Below are 16,716 nucleotides of genomic sequence, written 5' to 3'. Positions count from 1 at the left end.
GAGGTTTTGCAGATTCATACACTGGGATCATTGATGAAACAATTGTTACAGTCACTACGGAGGGATTAGAGGACTAGAAGAGGAATCTGCCTTGATGGACAGAATGGCATTTATGTGTTCCACCAAATTTATGATGTTTTTATAGGTTCAGGAGAGAGAGAGAGAGAGATTACATTGTCATCTCATGGGTTGGAAGGGACTTTACCTCAAATAGTTTATTATTCCCAGGAAAATTTCAGTTTATGTTCTATATTTTTACAGAAAAAAAAGGCAGATTATTTGGAACTCTTCATCAAAAACTTTCCAGTTGCTGTGTGATAGTTCCTGACCAAGAGCTCCACATTTTTCAAAGGCAAGATTTTGGATAGCAGGCTAAAGTGCTAGCTCCATCCCCCCAGAAGAGAAGGGATGGGCCTGGCTTTATAATGCACACAGCAGCTCAAGCAGCTGACCCACGGAAAATGGTTGACTTTAAATTCAGGGAAGAGGTTATTTCAGTTTTCATAAGAGATAGGGTATTAACCCCAGTGTCCTGGCTAAACTCCAGTTTGGATAATTACCTTCCTTCCTACTGAAATTGCCACTCTAGTCTTAGTTGGAATCAATACTAGTCTTCACTTCCTGTCCTGAATTGTACAGTTCTGCTGTGTATTGTTCCACAGCTGCCTCGTTCCAATCTAGTAGCCGCATTTCACTGACAAGTGAAGTGATTCCTTGTATCTATTTTTGTCAAGGTCGGCATTAATTTACACCCCAATGCATTGAGCAGTGTCTTGCCGTAGACAGCAGTCTATCCTACCTTCTTCTTTCCAGGGCCTGTCCTTCTTCTTGCTACACACCACAGTTTCCAATCCACTGAGAAATGTGAAATCATCTTCCCTTCCTGAATGTGCAGATAAACTGGGGTTCCTATGGGTAAGAGAGATCCTGATTCCATGGCTTTTATTAACAGCGCTGTTGCTTGCAGTCCAAATCTAAAAATTAAACATGCTCCAGTCCCTGTGTAGAAATGTTTTGATTCCTCTAGGCACATCAAACAAGAAAGGAGAGAAAGGTGGGACTCTAAGCATAACTATTAGAATCCAGTGTCCGTAACCATGTTTCCAGGGTCACCATCTCCAACGTATGAGAGGAAAATTATATTTTTTCTTGCTTCTCCGATCCATCAGCTTAGGCTGTGGAATGAGATTGGCTTTATGGAAGAGAATGTGGAGACCGCATAACTGTATCTCATAAAGATCCAAGCTATCTGTAAGAAAAGAGAAAATAGTCTTATATCTCCTGGATCCTGGAAATTGTGAGTTCCCCATGGAATGAAATCAAAAGAAATTTCTACCCATGAAGAGGAGATAGAGGAGGAATCTGAAAGGTGAATTGATACTTAAGAGAATCAATATAAAATTTGAGAGACGAGAACTATATAGTATTTTAGATTATACAAACAATCTGCCCTCTCCCAAAAGCTGTTCTCTCTTCCTCATATATACTGACATTCTTCCTACAATCCGCTGTTGTTTTAGTTCAGTTGAATGTGCTAAAGGACATTTTTATCTGATTTTAAATCACCATGATCTGCCTTTATGATGCTATATTGTATTGCATAAATAATATGCTTTTCTTCTTCTTCTTCTAGTAGTGTCCCTATGGGTGCTCCACTGTAGGTGTGTCTGCCTCCCTGCACTGCTGGTCAGAGAACTTTGGTAGCAGTGTCCGTTGGGCCTGCACCTGTGCTGTTTCTCCTCATGCTGCGCCATGAGGCTTGCCAGCGCATGCGGGCTAACTGTCCTCAATTCCATCTCAACCACCTCTGGCTAGAGACAGAGCCGTTAGCTGTCGTTAACTCTCTTTTTCAGTTGTTAATGGTTAGCTTTTAGAAACCCTTTAGAAGAAGAAGAAAGAAAGGACTTTGTTCTTGTGGGATGGGGGAGGGGACCCTCCTGGACAAGGGTATGCCCAGCTCTCTGGGGCTCAAGAAGTGTCGCACTTACAGCAAGGTGATTACGGTCACAGACAAGCACTCCCAATGCATTCGCTGCTTCAGTGAGGGCCACATCCCACAAAAGTGTTCTCTCTGCCACCAGCTCTGACCAAGATCCCACAAGGGCAGAGAGCTCCACCAGAAAATCATCTTTTATGGAGGTGGCTCTCCGACCGCAGCCTTCTGGCGGACATGAGTCTTCCCCTCAACCTTCAACTTCGAAGGACAGTGGGTCGAAGAAACAGTCCGGGAACTCCTCTCACAAGTTCAAAAAGAGAGCAGGAAGTCCCCTCAGCAAGCCTAGGGATAGCCAAAAGCGATCACCATCTTGCTTGATATCCTCAGCACCACTGGCACCAAGTTCATCTGGCACCCACTCCTCTCTTCAACGGTCGGTGCCCGGTATCGTTGATAGGCCCACAGACCCTTTGGGCACAGGCACGGAATCTTCAGTACAGAGAGACACGGGCAAATGCCCTAAGACACTCCTAGTAAGCGAGTTGTTGTCAGTACCACCAGCAACATTGGCCCATCTGGCACCAGAGAGATCAGTATGGGCAAAGTCTCCATCTCCCCTGGCACCACCACCAACACCAGGATGCTCGGTACGAGCAGAATTCCATCAGCCTGGTGACCTCGCTATGTTGGAAGCTCCTGACTCTCTGCCCCTTGGTACCAAGATCATGGAACAGAGCCATGGCCAACCAAGCAGGATTTCCCCACAATCATGCTATGCCCCTCTGATGTCAAGTGAGGGATTGGACAGTGAGTGGGACCCCTGGCTGCACACCAACAGCCTGCCTAGAAGGCACTGAGCGTCTCCTGGGAGCCCTCCAGGCAAGCCCCCTAGGCTACAGCATTGCAGGTCTCAGAACCCCAAGAAGTGGAGAGCAAGAGGTGGACAGAGGAGGAGGTCATACCCAAGGCCATATCCTCGCCTTTGCCGAAATGGTCATGCTGTCGCCACCTTCCATGGTGGATGACTTCTGCTTATTCCAAGAGCTGGCAAAGAGAGTGATGGACACTCTCCACATACCATTGAAGGAGGTTAAAGATATGCACCACCAGCTTATCGACATCCTTGATGCTTCATCTACCTGCAGGGGTGAAAGTGAGCCAGTACGGGCTGGTACGGCATACCAGCAAGAAGCTGGTACCGGCCCATATGCAGCCAACATTAAAGCACTGCCACGGCAGTACTTTAACGTCCCTGCCCCTTTTGCCTTCCCCATCGGCAGCCTTGCCGGTAGGGTCTGTACTGACATGGCCGCCGACAGGGGGTGGGGAGGAAGGGGTAGCACGGATGGGCTGGCTGGGGGAGGCTGACCCCCATCCCCGCCCCTTCTGCCCGAGGCCCCTTCCGCCCGGCCCCCCTCCCACCCCTGTCTACCTCCAAAATCGCCCTCCTGATCAACAAGGCCATCCTAGACTCAGCTAAGACTGTGTGGCAAACCCCAGCCTCAGTGGCCCAGACATGCAAGCAGGTGGACAAAAAATATGATGTTCCCACCAGGGAATCAGAGTTCCTATTCACCCACTCACTACTCAGTTCCATTGTGGTGGATGCTGTGAACTCTCGTGGCTGACAGCACCACTTTAGGACAACACGCTATGACAGACACTGGAAGCCCCTTGATCTCTTTGATAGGAAGGCATATTCTTCGGCCACCTTACAGTTTAGAATTGCCAACTACCAGGCGCTCACAGAAAAGTACAACACGAATTACAATAAATTATACGACTTTACAGATAAGCTGCTGGAGAGTTCCCAGGATTCCTTCTAGGCCATCATCCAGCACGGGCAACCGGTAGCAAAAACATCTTTGCCATCAGCCCTTGACGCTGCCGACACAGCTGCCAGAACCACTTCACAGCTGTTATAAGGAGATGGGTGTTGTAGCTCCACCTCTTGAGATTCCTGAAGGAGGTGCAGCCTATGGTGGGGGACTTCCCCTTTGAGGGTGTGAAGCTCTTCTCCAAGGAGACCGACGCCTCTCTCCACTCAAAGGATTCCAGGGCCGCTCTCAGGTCACTGGGAATCTACACATCAGGGCAAAAGAGACATTTTTGCCTTCCATACCAACAGAGGTCTTATTCGTCCTAATTCCCATCACAACGGAACTATGAGCCCCAGAGGAAAAAGGAAAAGTTCTCAAAGCGAAAGCCTTTAGGCTCCCAGTCCTCGACCCAAATGCCTGCCCCTAAACACCACTTTTGATGGGCAGGTTGAGGCACCGTGATACCACTTCCCACTGCTATCTGTGACCATGCACCCATTTGGCGACCGTTTGGCAGCATTCTGCAGTGCCTGGGAGCAGATAACCTCGGACAGATGGGTCCTAGAGATTGTCAGATCCTACTATTCCATCCACTTCACCTGTCTACCCCCTCCACAACACTCTTCCCCATCCCTCTTCAGGGACCCTTCTACTGCAGCAGGAGATAGGTCGCCTCCTGCAGATAGGAGCCTTCAAACCCATACCTCAGCATCTACCAGGCAAAGGCTTCTATTCTCGCTACTTCCTAATATTCAGAAGGAAGTGGGGTTGGAGACCCATCCTGGACCTCAGAGCTCTCAACAAGTTTGTCAAAGCTCAGCAGTTCCAGATGGTCACCTTATCAACGATCATTCCATCACTGAAACAGGGAGACTGGTTTTTGGCCCTCGACCTACAAGATGCCTACTTTCACATTTCAATACTACTGGCTCACAGACTTCTCCTCGAATTTACCCTGCGGCATGACCATTACCAATACAGAGTCCTTCCCTTGGAACCTTCATTGTCCCCGAGAGTATTTTCCAAAGTTCTCTCAGTGATGGCCACCCAGATACAATCACAAGGGATAATGATCTACCCTTACCTGGACGATTGTCTTCTCAGAGCCTGGTCGCTTCAGGGAGCTCTTTGAGCCACCAAGGACACAATACGCTTGTTCATAGGCCTACAGATCAATTCCCAGAGGTTGACGCTCACACCAGTACAATGCCTGGAATTCACAGGGGCTGACTCAGATGCACTACAGGCCAAAGTCTTACTACCGCAGGACATGTTTCTATCCCGGATATCGCTTATAGACACAGCTCAATGCAGCCCTCAAATGCCAGCCGGAATCTGCCTCCAGTCCCTGAGGCATATGGCAGCTAGCATGGCGGTGATTCCACATGCCAGACTTCACATGTGATGCCTACAGCTGTGGTTCAGCTCGGTTTACAGACTGAACAGGAACAGTCTGGACAAACCCCTGTCACTGCCCACCAGGATCAGGAACTGCCTGGACTGGTGGAAAAACCCAGCCAATGCATGCAAAGGGATCCCCTTTTTTCAGGCACCACCTTTGTAGCTCCTTCCCACCGATGCATCCCTCATATGATGGGGCGTGCATTTAAACAGCCTCACAACGCAAAGCAAATGGCTGCCTGTGGAGATATCCTTGCATATCAATCTCCTTGAGTTGAGAGCGGTCCGGAACACCTATGCCCATTTCCTCCCGCTGATAACAAAGGATCACATATAAAGATCCTAATGGACAACATAGCCTGTATGTATTATATTAACCATCAGGGGAAGCCAGATCACCCTCTCTTTGCACGGAGGCAATTAAATTGTGTAACTGGTGCATCTCTCACAATGTTACCTTATCCGTGGCTTACCTTCCGGGCACACAAAACATGATAGTGGACAAACGAAGTCACACATTCCCGCACAACCACAAGTGGGAGATGCACCCATCAGTACTTCACAACTTATTCACACAGTGGGGAACATCATCCACAGATCTGTTTGCCACTTACCAGAACAAGAAGTGTCCACGATACTATTCCAGGGCAGGGGTCAGTCAGCACTCTCTGGGTGATGCCCTCCTCCTCCCATAGGACAAGGACCTTCTTTACTCCTGCCTTCTATTTCCTCTTCTGCTGAAGGTCCTGCTGAAGATAAAGAGGAACGGCACTCACATAATTCTGATTGCTCCCACAGGGCCGAGACAGGCCTGGTACCCTTACCTGATGCAGCTCGCAATGTGTACCTGCAGAAATGGTCCAGGTTTCAGATTTGGTGCACGTCCCACCAAATCTCTCCAGTATCAGCAACTCTTCCACATATTCTGGAATATACCCTGACCCTTAAAAAATCGGGGTTATCGCTGTGCTCTCTCAGGGTCCACCTAGCAGGTATTACAGCATTTCACCAACCCGTAGAAGGGTACTCAGTACTATTGCACCCGACCACTAAAAGGTTCCTTAAGAGAATAACAAACCTCTTCCCGCAACCTCGACTTCCTACCCCCTCGTGGGATCTAAACCTAGTGTTGAAAGGGCTGACTAGGCCCCCTTTGAACCTCTGGCTACCTGTTCACTAGCATACCTATTGATGAAAGCGGTCTTTCTGGTTGCAATTACCGTGGCTAGAAGAATAGGGGAAATAGCAGCTCTGATGGCTCATCACCCATACACAGTATTCTTCTCTGACAAGGTTACACTTAGGCAACATCCAAGGTTCATCCCTAAAGTGACCCCCTCGTTTCACATGAATCAGTCTATTCACCTTCCCGCCTCCTTCCTCAAGCCTCACTGAGACAATAGGAAAGCCATATTGCATATCCTCGATGTCAGGAGAGCCCATGCATTCTACCTCAATAGGACAAAGGCCTTCAGGAAGTCTCCTAGACTATTTCTCTCTATGGCAGAAAGATCTAAGGGCTTGGCAATATCAGCCCAAAGACTCTCCAAGTGGATCTCTAACTGCATCAGACGGTGCTACCAAATTCGTAACATGATCCCTCCAGCCTCGATCCGTACACATTCCCCGAGATCCATCTCCTCCTCCATCACCTTCCTCAAGAATGTCCCTACCTGAGATCTGCAGAGCAGCGACATGAGCATCAGTCCACACCTTTGCAGAACATTATGCAATCAGCAGGGACTCCACCTTGGATGCCATCTTTAGCTCTCTCATCTGTGACTAACCCACCCCCCGAAGTCCCAGCCCTCCAAGGGGGGTACTGCTCAGGAGTCACCTACAGTGGAGCACCCATAAGGGGACACATCTTGAAGAACCATCATTACTGAACCATCATTATTGAACAAGGTAACTTCTTTTATATACATGTAACATTCAAAAGTTTTCAACTTTAATATTTTTCAAAAATCCTTGAGTACAACAGTATGGAAGTTAACAATGAATAATACCACTTGGGATAACTTGAGTTTATTGTAACCTATTGCTTCTAAAGCAGCTGAGATTCCCATATGATTAAAAACCAGTTTGTTAATTGCCGGTTTGCTTCAATATAATCATCCAATGCTTGCTTCATGCCTGGTATGCATATGCTTATGTTGCTCTGCCATAGTACTTTATTGCAAAGGTTGCACAAGCTAAGAGGCTGGCTAATTTTATGCTCACTATTAACATTTTTAGCAATGTAAATGGAGATAACAAAGCCAATCAAATCTCACACTCCACAGTATAGGCTGATTATCTGCCGTGGTGATAAAGAATGTTTCCCTCCATGTACAGCACTGCACAGTTAGCTAAGTGCTTATGGGAGACTTCCTTTGGCACAGATATTGGCCGCTGCCCAGGTCAAGATGCTGGATTAGTTGGACTAGTGGTATCCAAGTCAATATGGCAAATTTTATGTTGATTTGTTTGAAAACTGTCCATTCACAGATCATAAATGTTATGTTGATTGATATACAAATTCTTAGATTGACACATACATGAAATCTGGAAGGAGTTCTGATGTCCAATATGAGTTTTGACATATGGAACCAAAAGCAGACAAGCAACTGTTTATTTCGGGGAGGGGGGGGCGTTATATCACCTTTTTCATTATAACATATCTAGGGTGACCAGATGACAAGAACAAAATATCGGGACACAGGGGGGGGCAGCCACAGGCTCACCCCCCCACCAGGGCCGGCTCTAGGTTTTTTGCCACCCCAAGCAAAAAAAAAAAAAAGCCAGAGTACATCCGTCGGGACGCAGGACAAACAACTAAATAGCGGGACAGTCCCGATTTTATCGGGACGTCTGGTCACCCTAAACCTATCACAACATAATTTCTCTTTCAAGCATATTTCTTAAATCAGCTCTGAATTAGAGTCATATGTTGCTCAAGGATCGCAAGAGATTTCTGTAACTCATAGAAAATCTAGTGAAATCTTTAAATTGATCAAGGCTCTAATATCTGCACCCCCTTATGCTCGCCCCAGAAAGTTATGTATACACCTGAAAAATGCATGCTAGATCTATAAAGTGTACATATACTAGCTGTGAACGTTGTGGCATTTATAGTATAAATTATGAATGATTAAAATGAATTGTATTTTAAGAGCTGGTAGCTGAAAACCAATGCAATGTACTCTTCATCCAGTAGCATTGCCTTGAGCTACTCTGAGGCCTCTTTTTAAACTCAAACATTAGCACAAAGCACACCTCTGACTGCAGGCATTTAAAGATCAACAGGGGCCAAAAAAGCTTTTAAGATCCAGTGAAACCAGGAAAACAACCATGTTCCCTTTCAGTGTCAAGTTAGATTGCCGTCTTATGAGTGCAGCTATTTCAGGTACAGAGTGCTTAGTGGTTTGGGTCTTGTTGCGTGGAGAAAGTGTTCCACGGAAAACATCTGTTTCTTTCACCTGCAAACCACAATGTGCTGTGAAAAGGCAGGACTGTAACCACAGAGACCCAAGGGGATGTGGGAAATCTGGCTCATAGGGATGAGCATGATTTTCTGAAACATGGTATCGAAAAGAACACTTAAAAGGAGAGGATGCTTTTAAAGCATATGATACACCGCAAATTGGATAGATCAGGTTGCTTTTAAGCTTGAAGTTCTTACTGGATGCTCTCATTATGTTCATAATGGTAATTGTTCAGTTCTGCTCAAAATCGTGACAAAATATGTGTATATTTTGCAGTTACTGTAAAATTCTCATTGTTTTACTATAAGAGAATTAATTCTTGGTGGGGAAAAAATCAGTTGACAGTCAACTACTGTACAGAAAACAGAACTTCTTTAGTGACTATAAAATGCACAGTACAGCTGGTGTTTTTCTGTTAGTGCTCTCATTACATATTTTTCAGTCTAAAATCCGATGCAGATTTCATATGTGTTGTTACATCCGATGGCCAGATCCTCTGCTGGTGTCAGTCATCAGAGTTCAGTCCAAGTCAATAGAGAACTTACACGCCCTGATGATTGGCCCTTAATTTGTTCTGAAAATATTTATAATTGAATAAGGGGTCAGATCTTCAGCTGGTGTAAATCAGCATCACTCCATTGGCTTCATGGAGTGCTGTGAATTTACACCAGCTCAGGATTGAGCCCAAAGATGGTTACCATTTGGGATTGTTGTTTGATATCCCAAGCATTTCAAGCATTGTGCTGTTTTGAGGTGTAACTTCCATTGGTTTAGATAAATTCTGGAACAGTCTCATGTTCTTTTGATTTATCAGGTGAATCAGTGTGGCGTAGTGTAGTTTCTTTCCGCCACCTAAATTCCGTGTTCTGTTTATATGAACTTACCGGGTACAGGTTAGCATTTTTATTAGTTAATTCTGTATCAGAGCCAGCAAGCTGAACATCAAGAGTGAGGGAAAAGAGGCCAGAAACAGACTGAAACTTCCAGAGAGAAAGATGTAAAGTCATCAAAATGGAGTGTGACAGCAGAATAGATTTAAAAAAAAAATACAAGTAAAAGAGAGAGAACCCTAGGACCACCTGGTTAGCATCCCAAAATACTGAGAAAGGGGTTGAATTAAATAATAATACCCCTAAGCCAGAGCTAAGACTTGCAAGTCAAATCTCCAACGCTAGAGAAGCTTCTAGAGGTATTGATCACTCACAGATTAAGGGAACAGCTGCAGATTGGTCAAGCAGGAGGTCATCATTAATAGAGAAGCAACACAAGACAAGAGCACCACTGCTGTTCCAAAACCATAGCGAATCATCCCCTTTATAAAGAATAATCAGGTGGAAGGAGATTGCTCAGTAGTGTAACTGCAGACATCAGATTTAGAATATTTATACTACTTGGTATAAAAGGCTCAAAGAAGCCAGCAGAATTAAGACAAACTTGTCCTTTTAAAGCAGATCATATGAGTGTGTGGGTCAAGTCTTATCTGCTCTGCGTGGACATTAAAAATCCCTTGGCATGTTTTCTAGGAGTAAGGAGTTGCCATGGTTAAAATTTACCCTCTTCCCCTGTTTTTGTTCTGTCAGCTGAGTGCTGCCCTCTGCCCCAAAAGTGGCTACATTTCAGTGTCACAGTAATATATGGTTTGCTTACCATTTCAGGTGCTGCAGGTGACTAGCCTCTGTGAAAATGAGGCTATTTATTTAGATGGCTAAATGAAAATTTAGGTGCCTAACTTTAGACAACCAAATTTGAGCATGTTGGCCCCAAAGCTACGTCATCCATCCATGGTGTAACCCCACTGAAGTAAGCAGAGCTGCTCCCTAGATGAATGAGGCCTCTGTAGTCTAGACATTCTGAACAGTAATGTGACAAAACTATAGAAAAAGGAAACACCCTTAATAATACATAATTCCTTGGATTTATTTTGCTGTGTTAACTGACTCCTTTTTTCAGCCATATATCAATGGACAAGAGTAACTATTCCCTAGCATATTTCCTTTTATCCTTAATAAATCTGTGTTAATGGTGTTCATTTCATCTGACTTGGTAGAATACCTACAGGTTTTATTTTTTGTTTAATCTTACAGGGAAGGATGACTTTTGTCACTAAGACACAGGACTTGGAGCCAGGAGACATGTGTTCTGCCCCTGCTGTTCCCTGTGTGACCTTGGGCAAACTTGTCTTGGTTTCTGCAGTCTATAAATGGGGGATAATAATATGCAGCTATTCCTCAGGGTGCTGTGCTGCTGTGCTTATTGCTGTTTGTAATGCACTTTGAGATCCTTGAATGCAAATCTGTAGTAGTGCAAACCACAATTTTATAGCTTACACTTTCAGATTAATTACAGTACAGCCATACACTATGTGCAGACTTCGGATGTAAGCCTTTTCAGTAAGGAGATGCTTACCAGCACACAGACATCAGGGAGCGTACCCTACAGAGTTAAATATCCAAACATCTTAGGATCCCTGGAGAGTCAAGCTCCAGACTGAACATTATTGTCACTTTAAATCAATAACCATTGATTGCAAAGAGTGGCATTACTTCTACTTTGTGTTGAGAGAAATTTCCCAGTCTATCTCATTTAAATGATGGCGTTGCCATTCTTCATATCAGAAGGCTTGTATTAGGTGAATAAAAATTTTAGAATTTGGATGAGGAAACTTGTGTTTTGTCTTTTTAGAACCCCTTCTTAGAAGTCTTGCATTTGCTACCATATAAAGAAACTTAAACAATGCTCAGTGAGGAACTGGTCCCGAAATCCTTATCCAGGCCAAACTCCCATTTACCTTTAGTGCCCGAGTTGGGGCTGCAAGATCAAGCTTGTTGTGAGACTGCTTCCAAAGACACCACTGCATATCTAAAAGCGGCTTATAACCTCACAGTGTGTGTCATCAAAGACACAATGAATGGGGCTCAGGTAAATGATGTAGCAGAGTATTGCATAGTATGGTGTTTCAATCACATGGATTAGAACAAATAATCAAATAAATGGCTTTCTAATGGCATTCCCTCTTACTCTTCCAGAGGCCAGGGTCAAGGATGATATGAACAACTACATCAGTCAATATTACAATGAGCCCAGCAGTGGTGAGTTTTCTTTAAAGATTTAAATTTAAACTGAATTGCAGAGTATCAGACATGTGTAACTGCTGTATTGCACTGAATGACATAGAACAAGCAAGACTGAGCGATTAAGTAGATCAGCCTGGGAAATTAAACCAATCTCTAAACCTATCATGTTTTCCATGAAAGTTTATATCAAGGTGATAGTCTCTAAAGGATAAGGGACCTGATCTTGCTCCCACTGAAGTCATCCATAATGGTTTCAAGATCCAGGTGTGCATTTTTCCTAGAGTAAGTTATCCAGTCAATAGAGTGGTTCAAATGGCCATGGAAAAGAAACCTAGGGAGGAAATAAATGAATAGAAAATCAGTTGGAAGTTAACTTGCTGGGAACCTTTTAGAAAGGCTAAACTGAATGAATGAAGAATAAGAAAACTCAATGCCAGACAACATTGACTTGTGAGCAGAAGCACTGCATCATACTTCAAATGGATTTTTTACTTTGTGTTGAATTGTAGCCACTAAAGGGTCATAACATATCATTTTGCACTGCACTGAACAGCTTTCATACACGAATACCCAGTAGTTTGGATTTTAAAAGGTATGCAATAAAGCAAATAGTCAAAGCAGTTCACTTGACTCTGTGCAAATTTGGTTAACAAAAATACCACTGCTTGTGTGGCATTTTTATGTTCCACTTAAAAAAATTTACTCCCAAATGTGTTTAAAAATAATCAGGAGTATATCAGTCCCATATACACCTTCCTGTGTCCAAGTGACCACAGATTCCATTATGGGACATTTGCAAATACAGTATTTTTTGGATACACAAATTTTAAACTGTAAGCTCTTTGGGGTAGGGGCTGTCTTTTTTTGTTCTGTATTTGTACACCACCCAGCACGATGGGGTCCTGTTTTATTACTAGGGCTCCTAGGCACTACAGAAAATACAAATAAAATATTTCTGTGAATGTAATCAGCTCTCTCCACTTATCAAACAATTTTACGTGAAAATATGCTGTCGAGACTATCTTCACAGATTTCAGAGACAGGCTATTTTCAATAGACATTTCTATTATTTTACTTACAGACAGCGGAGTTCCTGAAGCTGGTATTTGTGTCATTACCACAACAGCCATTGACGTGCACCACCCCAACATATCTTCTGACCTGTTCACAGTGGAAGTGCCCATAAAGATAGGAAGTAATGGAACTTCTGTTAGTGTCACATCAGGCAGTGCCTCCAGATCTACAGACAGCTCTGTAACCAGAGCCCAGAGTGACAGCAGCCAAACCTTTGGCTCTTCCACAGACTGCAGTACCACCCGGGAGGAACCCTCTGAATACTGCCCCTTAGACAGGGCTGGGAATGCAAAACATGATCAAATGGATTCTGCAAGGCATAGGGTCAGCAATGCAGTAGTTCAGGAACTGTTATCATCATTGTCAGAGGATTCTTGCTTGACACAAAAAGGCTTAGATCCAGTCAACCTTAAATTGCCTAGTCCAGCAGGGTCCACCAAAGCCAGTCCTGAGCTGGAACATAGAGTGAACATTTACAACAAGAAGAACCAAGAGAGCTTTGATGTGCTCCAGATTAAGCCAGTTATTCACCTTCAGCAAACTGCCTCGGTGATCAATGAAAAGTACAAATCTTTGGAATCCAAAGAGCAAAAGATGAATAGGGTCCCAGATTCATAGTTCTCCACAGTGGTAGAAAAGGACGAGACATTCTAGAGCTTTAATGGCGCCCTCAGAACAATCACTGGCTGGATATCTTGCTCCTTGCGTGGTTTGAATGAATTGAATATTCATAAAATGCATGAGTTCTGAGAGCCAACATGAATCCATGACATTTCTAGCTTCAGAGGTCCTCGGGCCAATCCCTGGATGAAGAGAAAATGTTCTATATTACAAAACAATGACCTCAAAGATGTACATATTCTTAATCTTGGTTTTGTGAGGTTTTTTTAAAAATACAACAACAATTTTTATGGAACTCTGATCAGCCTTCTATCAGGTCAAGCTTCAGCAGGGTATGGTACATGCAGATGTAAACTTCTCCTTCTACGATTTCTTACTGTCCCTTTGTACATGACAACAGCTGTAAACCCCTTTGTACAAATTCTGCAATTATTTTTGTTCTTCCCAAAATCTTTTTTCAAGGAGCACTTTGGGTGATGCAGATTAAAGGGAAAAAGTGTGATCTGTTTTTATTTTAGCATGAGCTCTTTAAAAACAATATTTTGGAAAAGAAAATATCATTTTCACTTCCAAGTCAACACGAGTGAAAAATGGACATTTTGCAAATTCAATTTTAATTAAAAAAACCGAACAAAATAGATGTTCATTCAGTGTTTTTATTCACAGATTTGTAGGTAAGCTAGATTCATGAGATAATTACTGTGGCTTTAGATCTTCCATTTTGGAAAATATTTTAATCTCATTTACATTTGACTCTGAGTTTAATGAAGTAGTACATTGAACTCACTTGAATGTACAGTGACTATTGAAAGTGGACACAAACTTTTTTTATCGTCACAAGAACTTTTAAGACAGTTCAGCTCCTTAAGACAATTTGAAAGTTAACGCTAAGGTTCTCCTCTAACCTAGTAGTATCTAGCAGCAGGTGTAACGCCTTTGGCCCAGATCCTCAGCTGTGGCTGAGGAGTGCACAGTACAACACAGGAGTTTATGCCAAGGTAGATGGGCCAGCTATGTGCTCAGCTCATGCCCAGGGATAAGTTAGGAGAGCCAAAAGGCTGCTTGCTGTAACTTGCCCAATATGGAGGCCAGACCTCTTTTCCCCAGCTGCATACTGCCTAAAGGCCACAGGGAGAGGGCTGGCATAAGGACCAGTACACCAGTTGTATGCCACTGGCAGATCCCCCTGCAGTGGGGTCATCCTCCCATAGCCAGCTGTTATTATTTATTATTATTTGCATGCCAGATTTAAGACTTATTTGCACCAGTGGTGTGACTCAAAGCAACCACAGTACAGCTTAGAGCATGAGGCATTGAGGTTTTTTTTATTTATTTATAGTTGAATTGTTTACAATTTACAGAACAGATCCAGTGAAAATCCATGTGCTTTTCTGTCCCTTTTAGGTACAGCACTGGTTTTATGGGACGGTGTATTGATCAAATCCACCTTTACAAGTATTAGGGGCCCAACTGTCCTGGCAAACACACATATGCAGCTCCTAGGGTTTCAGTGGAAGTTACCCATGCACTGTCAGGGACAGTCAGGCCCTAGAACACTTGCCCATATGTGAAAATTGGGCATTATCAAAGGCAATGATTGGTTAATATCTCAGGAAATTATCCATTTTACGGTCTACTTGCTAGACTGGAGCACTTGCAAGTATTTCAGCTGTCGGTTGGGATAAGAACATAGGACCTGCCATTAGCAGGTCAGACCAATGGTACATAAGTCCAATAGCCTGTTTCCATCAGTGGCCAGTTCTGGGTGATTCAAAGGAAGGAGTAAAACCTGCACAGTGCACTTAACTGTGTATTACTGTACCATGAAGAGGAAGGAGACTTTCTGACCTCAGCTGGTGATCTGCTTAAGTTCCCTAGCTAGCAAAACTGCTGCTGCTGGTTTTAGTCATATAAAGTTTTATGAAACTTCCTTTTGCATCCATAATATTTTGCATCATGGGGTTGCATTATAAGTGGTATCCATGTTCTAGTTTTAATTTGCTGCACCCTAATTTCAGTGAGTGCCCCTTATTCTTCTGTTAGATGGCTGTCTAGAAAACGAATTCACAAAATACAGCTGTTTCTGCTCATAAGACTAAGTGGGCAGTAAAGGCCAGTTTTTCAGGAGTGCTCCTCATTCACAACTGGGGCCAGGTTTTCAAAAGAGCACAGCTGCTCTGTAGGCACCTGAGTGGGAGCTGCTGGGTGATAAGTACCTTTGAAAATGGCCATAAATGGGGTCAGTCAAAAAGCTCCCCAACAGAAAAGGAACAACTGCTTTCCCTTTTTTTTGTTTTAAGCCAGAGATCCTTGCAAGCTAGCCAACTGCAACTTTCTGTGTTTTTAATTGAAGTATGTGATGTCTGGCTTTAACGAAAAGCCATATATGGTCCTACTATTTGCTAGATGGATACATTTCTCCACCATACCATTCCCCAAACTTGTACCTGCTTCCCTAGGGAAAGTTAAAAAGGAGACATGAGTTTCCATAAGGTTCCCCTTCAAAGTAGCTCTACTCTGGATGCCTCATTTATATATTTGGACAATAAATGCTTATTCATTTGCGTTTTGCTGAGTCTTGTGGAGAGCGTGGTGAGTGAGTGGAATGAGCTTCCAAGTGAAGTGGTAAAGTCAAGTACTAATATCTTTAAACAAAAATTGGATGACTGTGTGGAATTTGATAGATTGAAGGGGATCGTTAGTTCTGTGCTTGGGAGAAGCCAACTCCCTTCTTGGGGACTGGAGGGAATTTTGCATTGATCATTCTTTTTCCACAGATCAGCAATGGATTTTTTGCTTTGTATGGGAGCATTTTGCCTTTAGATGACACACCCAGCTTTTAAAAAGTATCCAGTCAAACACTCCTTCCAGGCATGCAGCGTTCCTGGCTGGCATTTGGTACTGTACAGCTGTGTAACTATTTTTTAAAAAGCCAAGACAAACACTTATGCATGAGCTTAGCTTTACTACCGAGAGTAGTACTAGAGATTTGTTACTAACAGCAGTAAAATTAAGCACGTGAGTAAGTGTTTGCAGGATCAGGACTGAAGAATTCATTTTTATCAAATTGTGAAGTATGTTAACACAACGAAACGTGCATATAAAACACTTCTGTAACCCATGCACGCTGTGGGTATTTGTAATTTACATAGATAAGTAGCCAGTCCTAAGTTCCCTCTAAGCTGCGCAGCCACACAGCCGGCTATAAAGGGCCGCAGCAGCAGTGGACGGGGACTGGGGAGGGGAGCAAGTTGGGGTGTGCAGGACTGCCACGGGCCTCTCCCGTGGTTCTGGGAGCTCACTTGCTGCTGCCAGCGGGGAGG

General features: G+C 43.7%; 1 protein-coding gene across 4 annotated transcripts in view; it reads left to right on the top strand.

Annotated features, from left to right (window-relative positions):
* The window catches only part of TMEM266 (transmembrane protein 266), a 125,347-nt gene extending 109,474 nt beyond the window's left edge, over positions 1-15,873 (top strand). For 2 of the 4 annotated variants that reach the window (XM_074966064.1, XM_074966063.1), the window contains 2 exons: positions 11,651-11,713; positions 12,780-15,873. In XM_074966064.1, the coding sequence (XP_074822165.1) occupies positions 11,651-11,713; positions 12,780-13,390 (674 nt within the window). In that variant the 3' untranslated portion in view covers positions 13,391-15,873. The remainder of the gene's footprint in view (positions 1-11,650; positions 11,714-12,779) is intronic. The other 2 variants (XM_074966065.1, XM_074966066.1) reach the window with 2 other exon arrangements.
* Positions 15,874-16,716: the final 843 nt, after the last annotated feature.

Source organism: Natator depressus, chromosome 10 (assembly GCF_965152275.1).
Source record: "Natator depressus isolate rNatDep1 chromosome 10, rNatDep2.hap1, whole genome shotgun sequence".
Classification (NCBI taxonomy): Eukaryota; Metazoa; Chordata; order Testudines; family Cheloniidae; genus Natator; species Natator depressus.
This window is presented reverse-complemented; position numbering and strand designations above follow the sequence as displayed.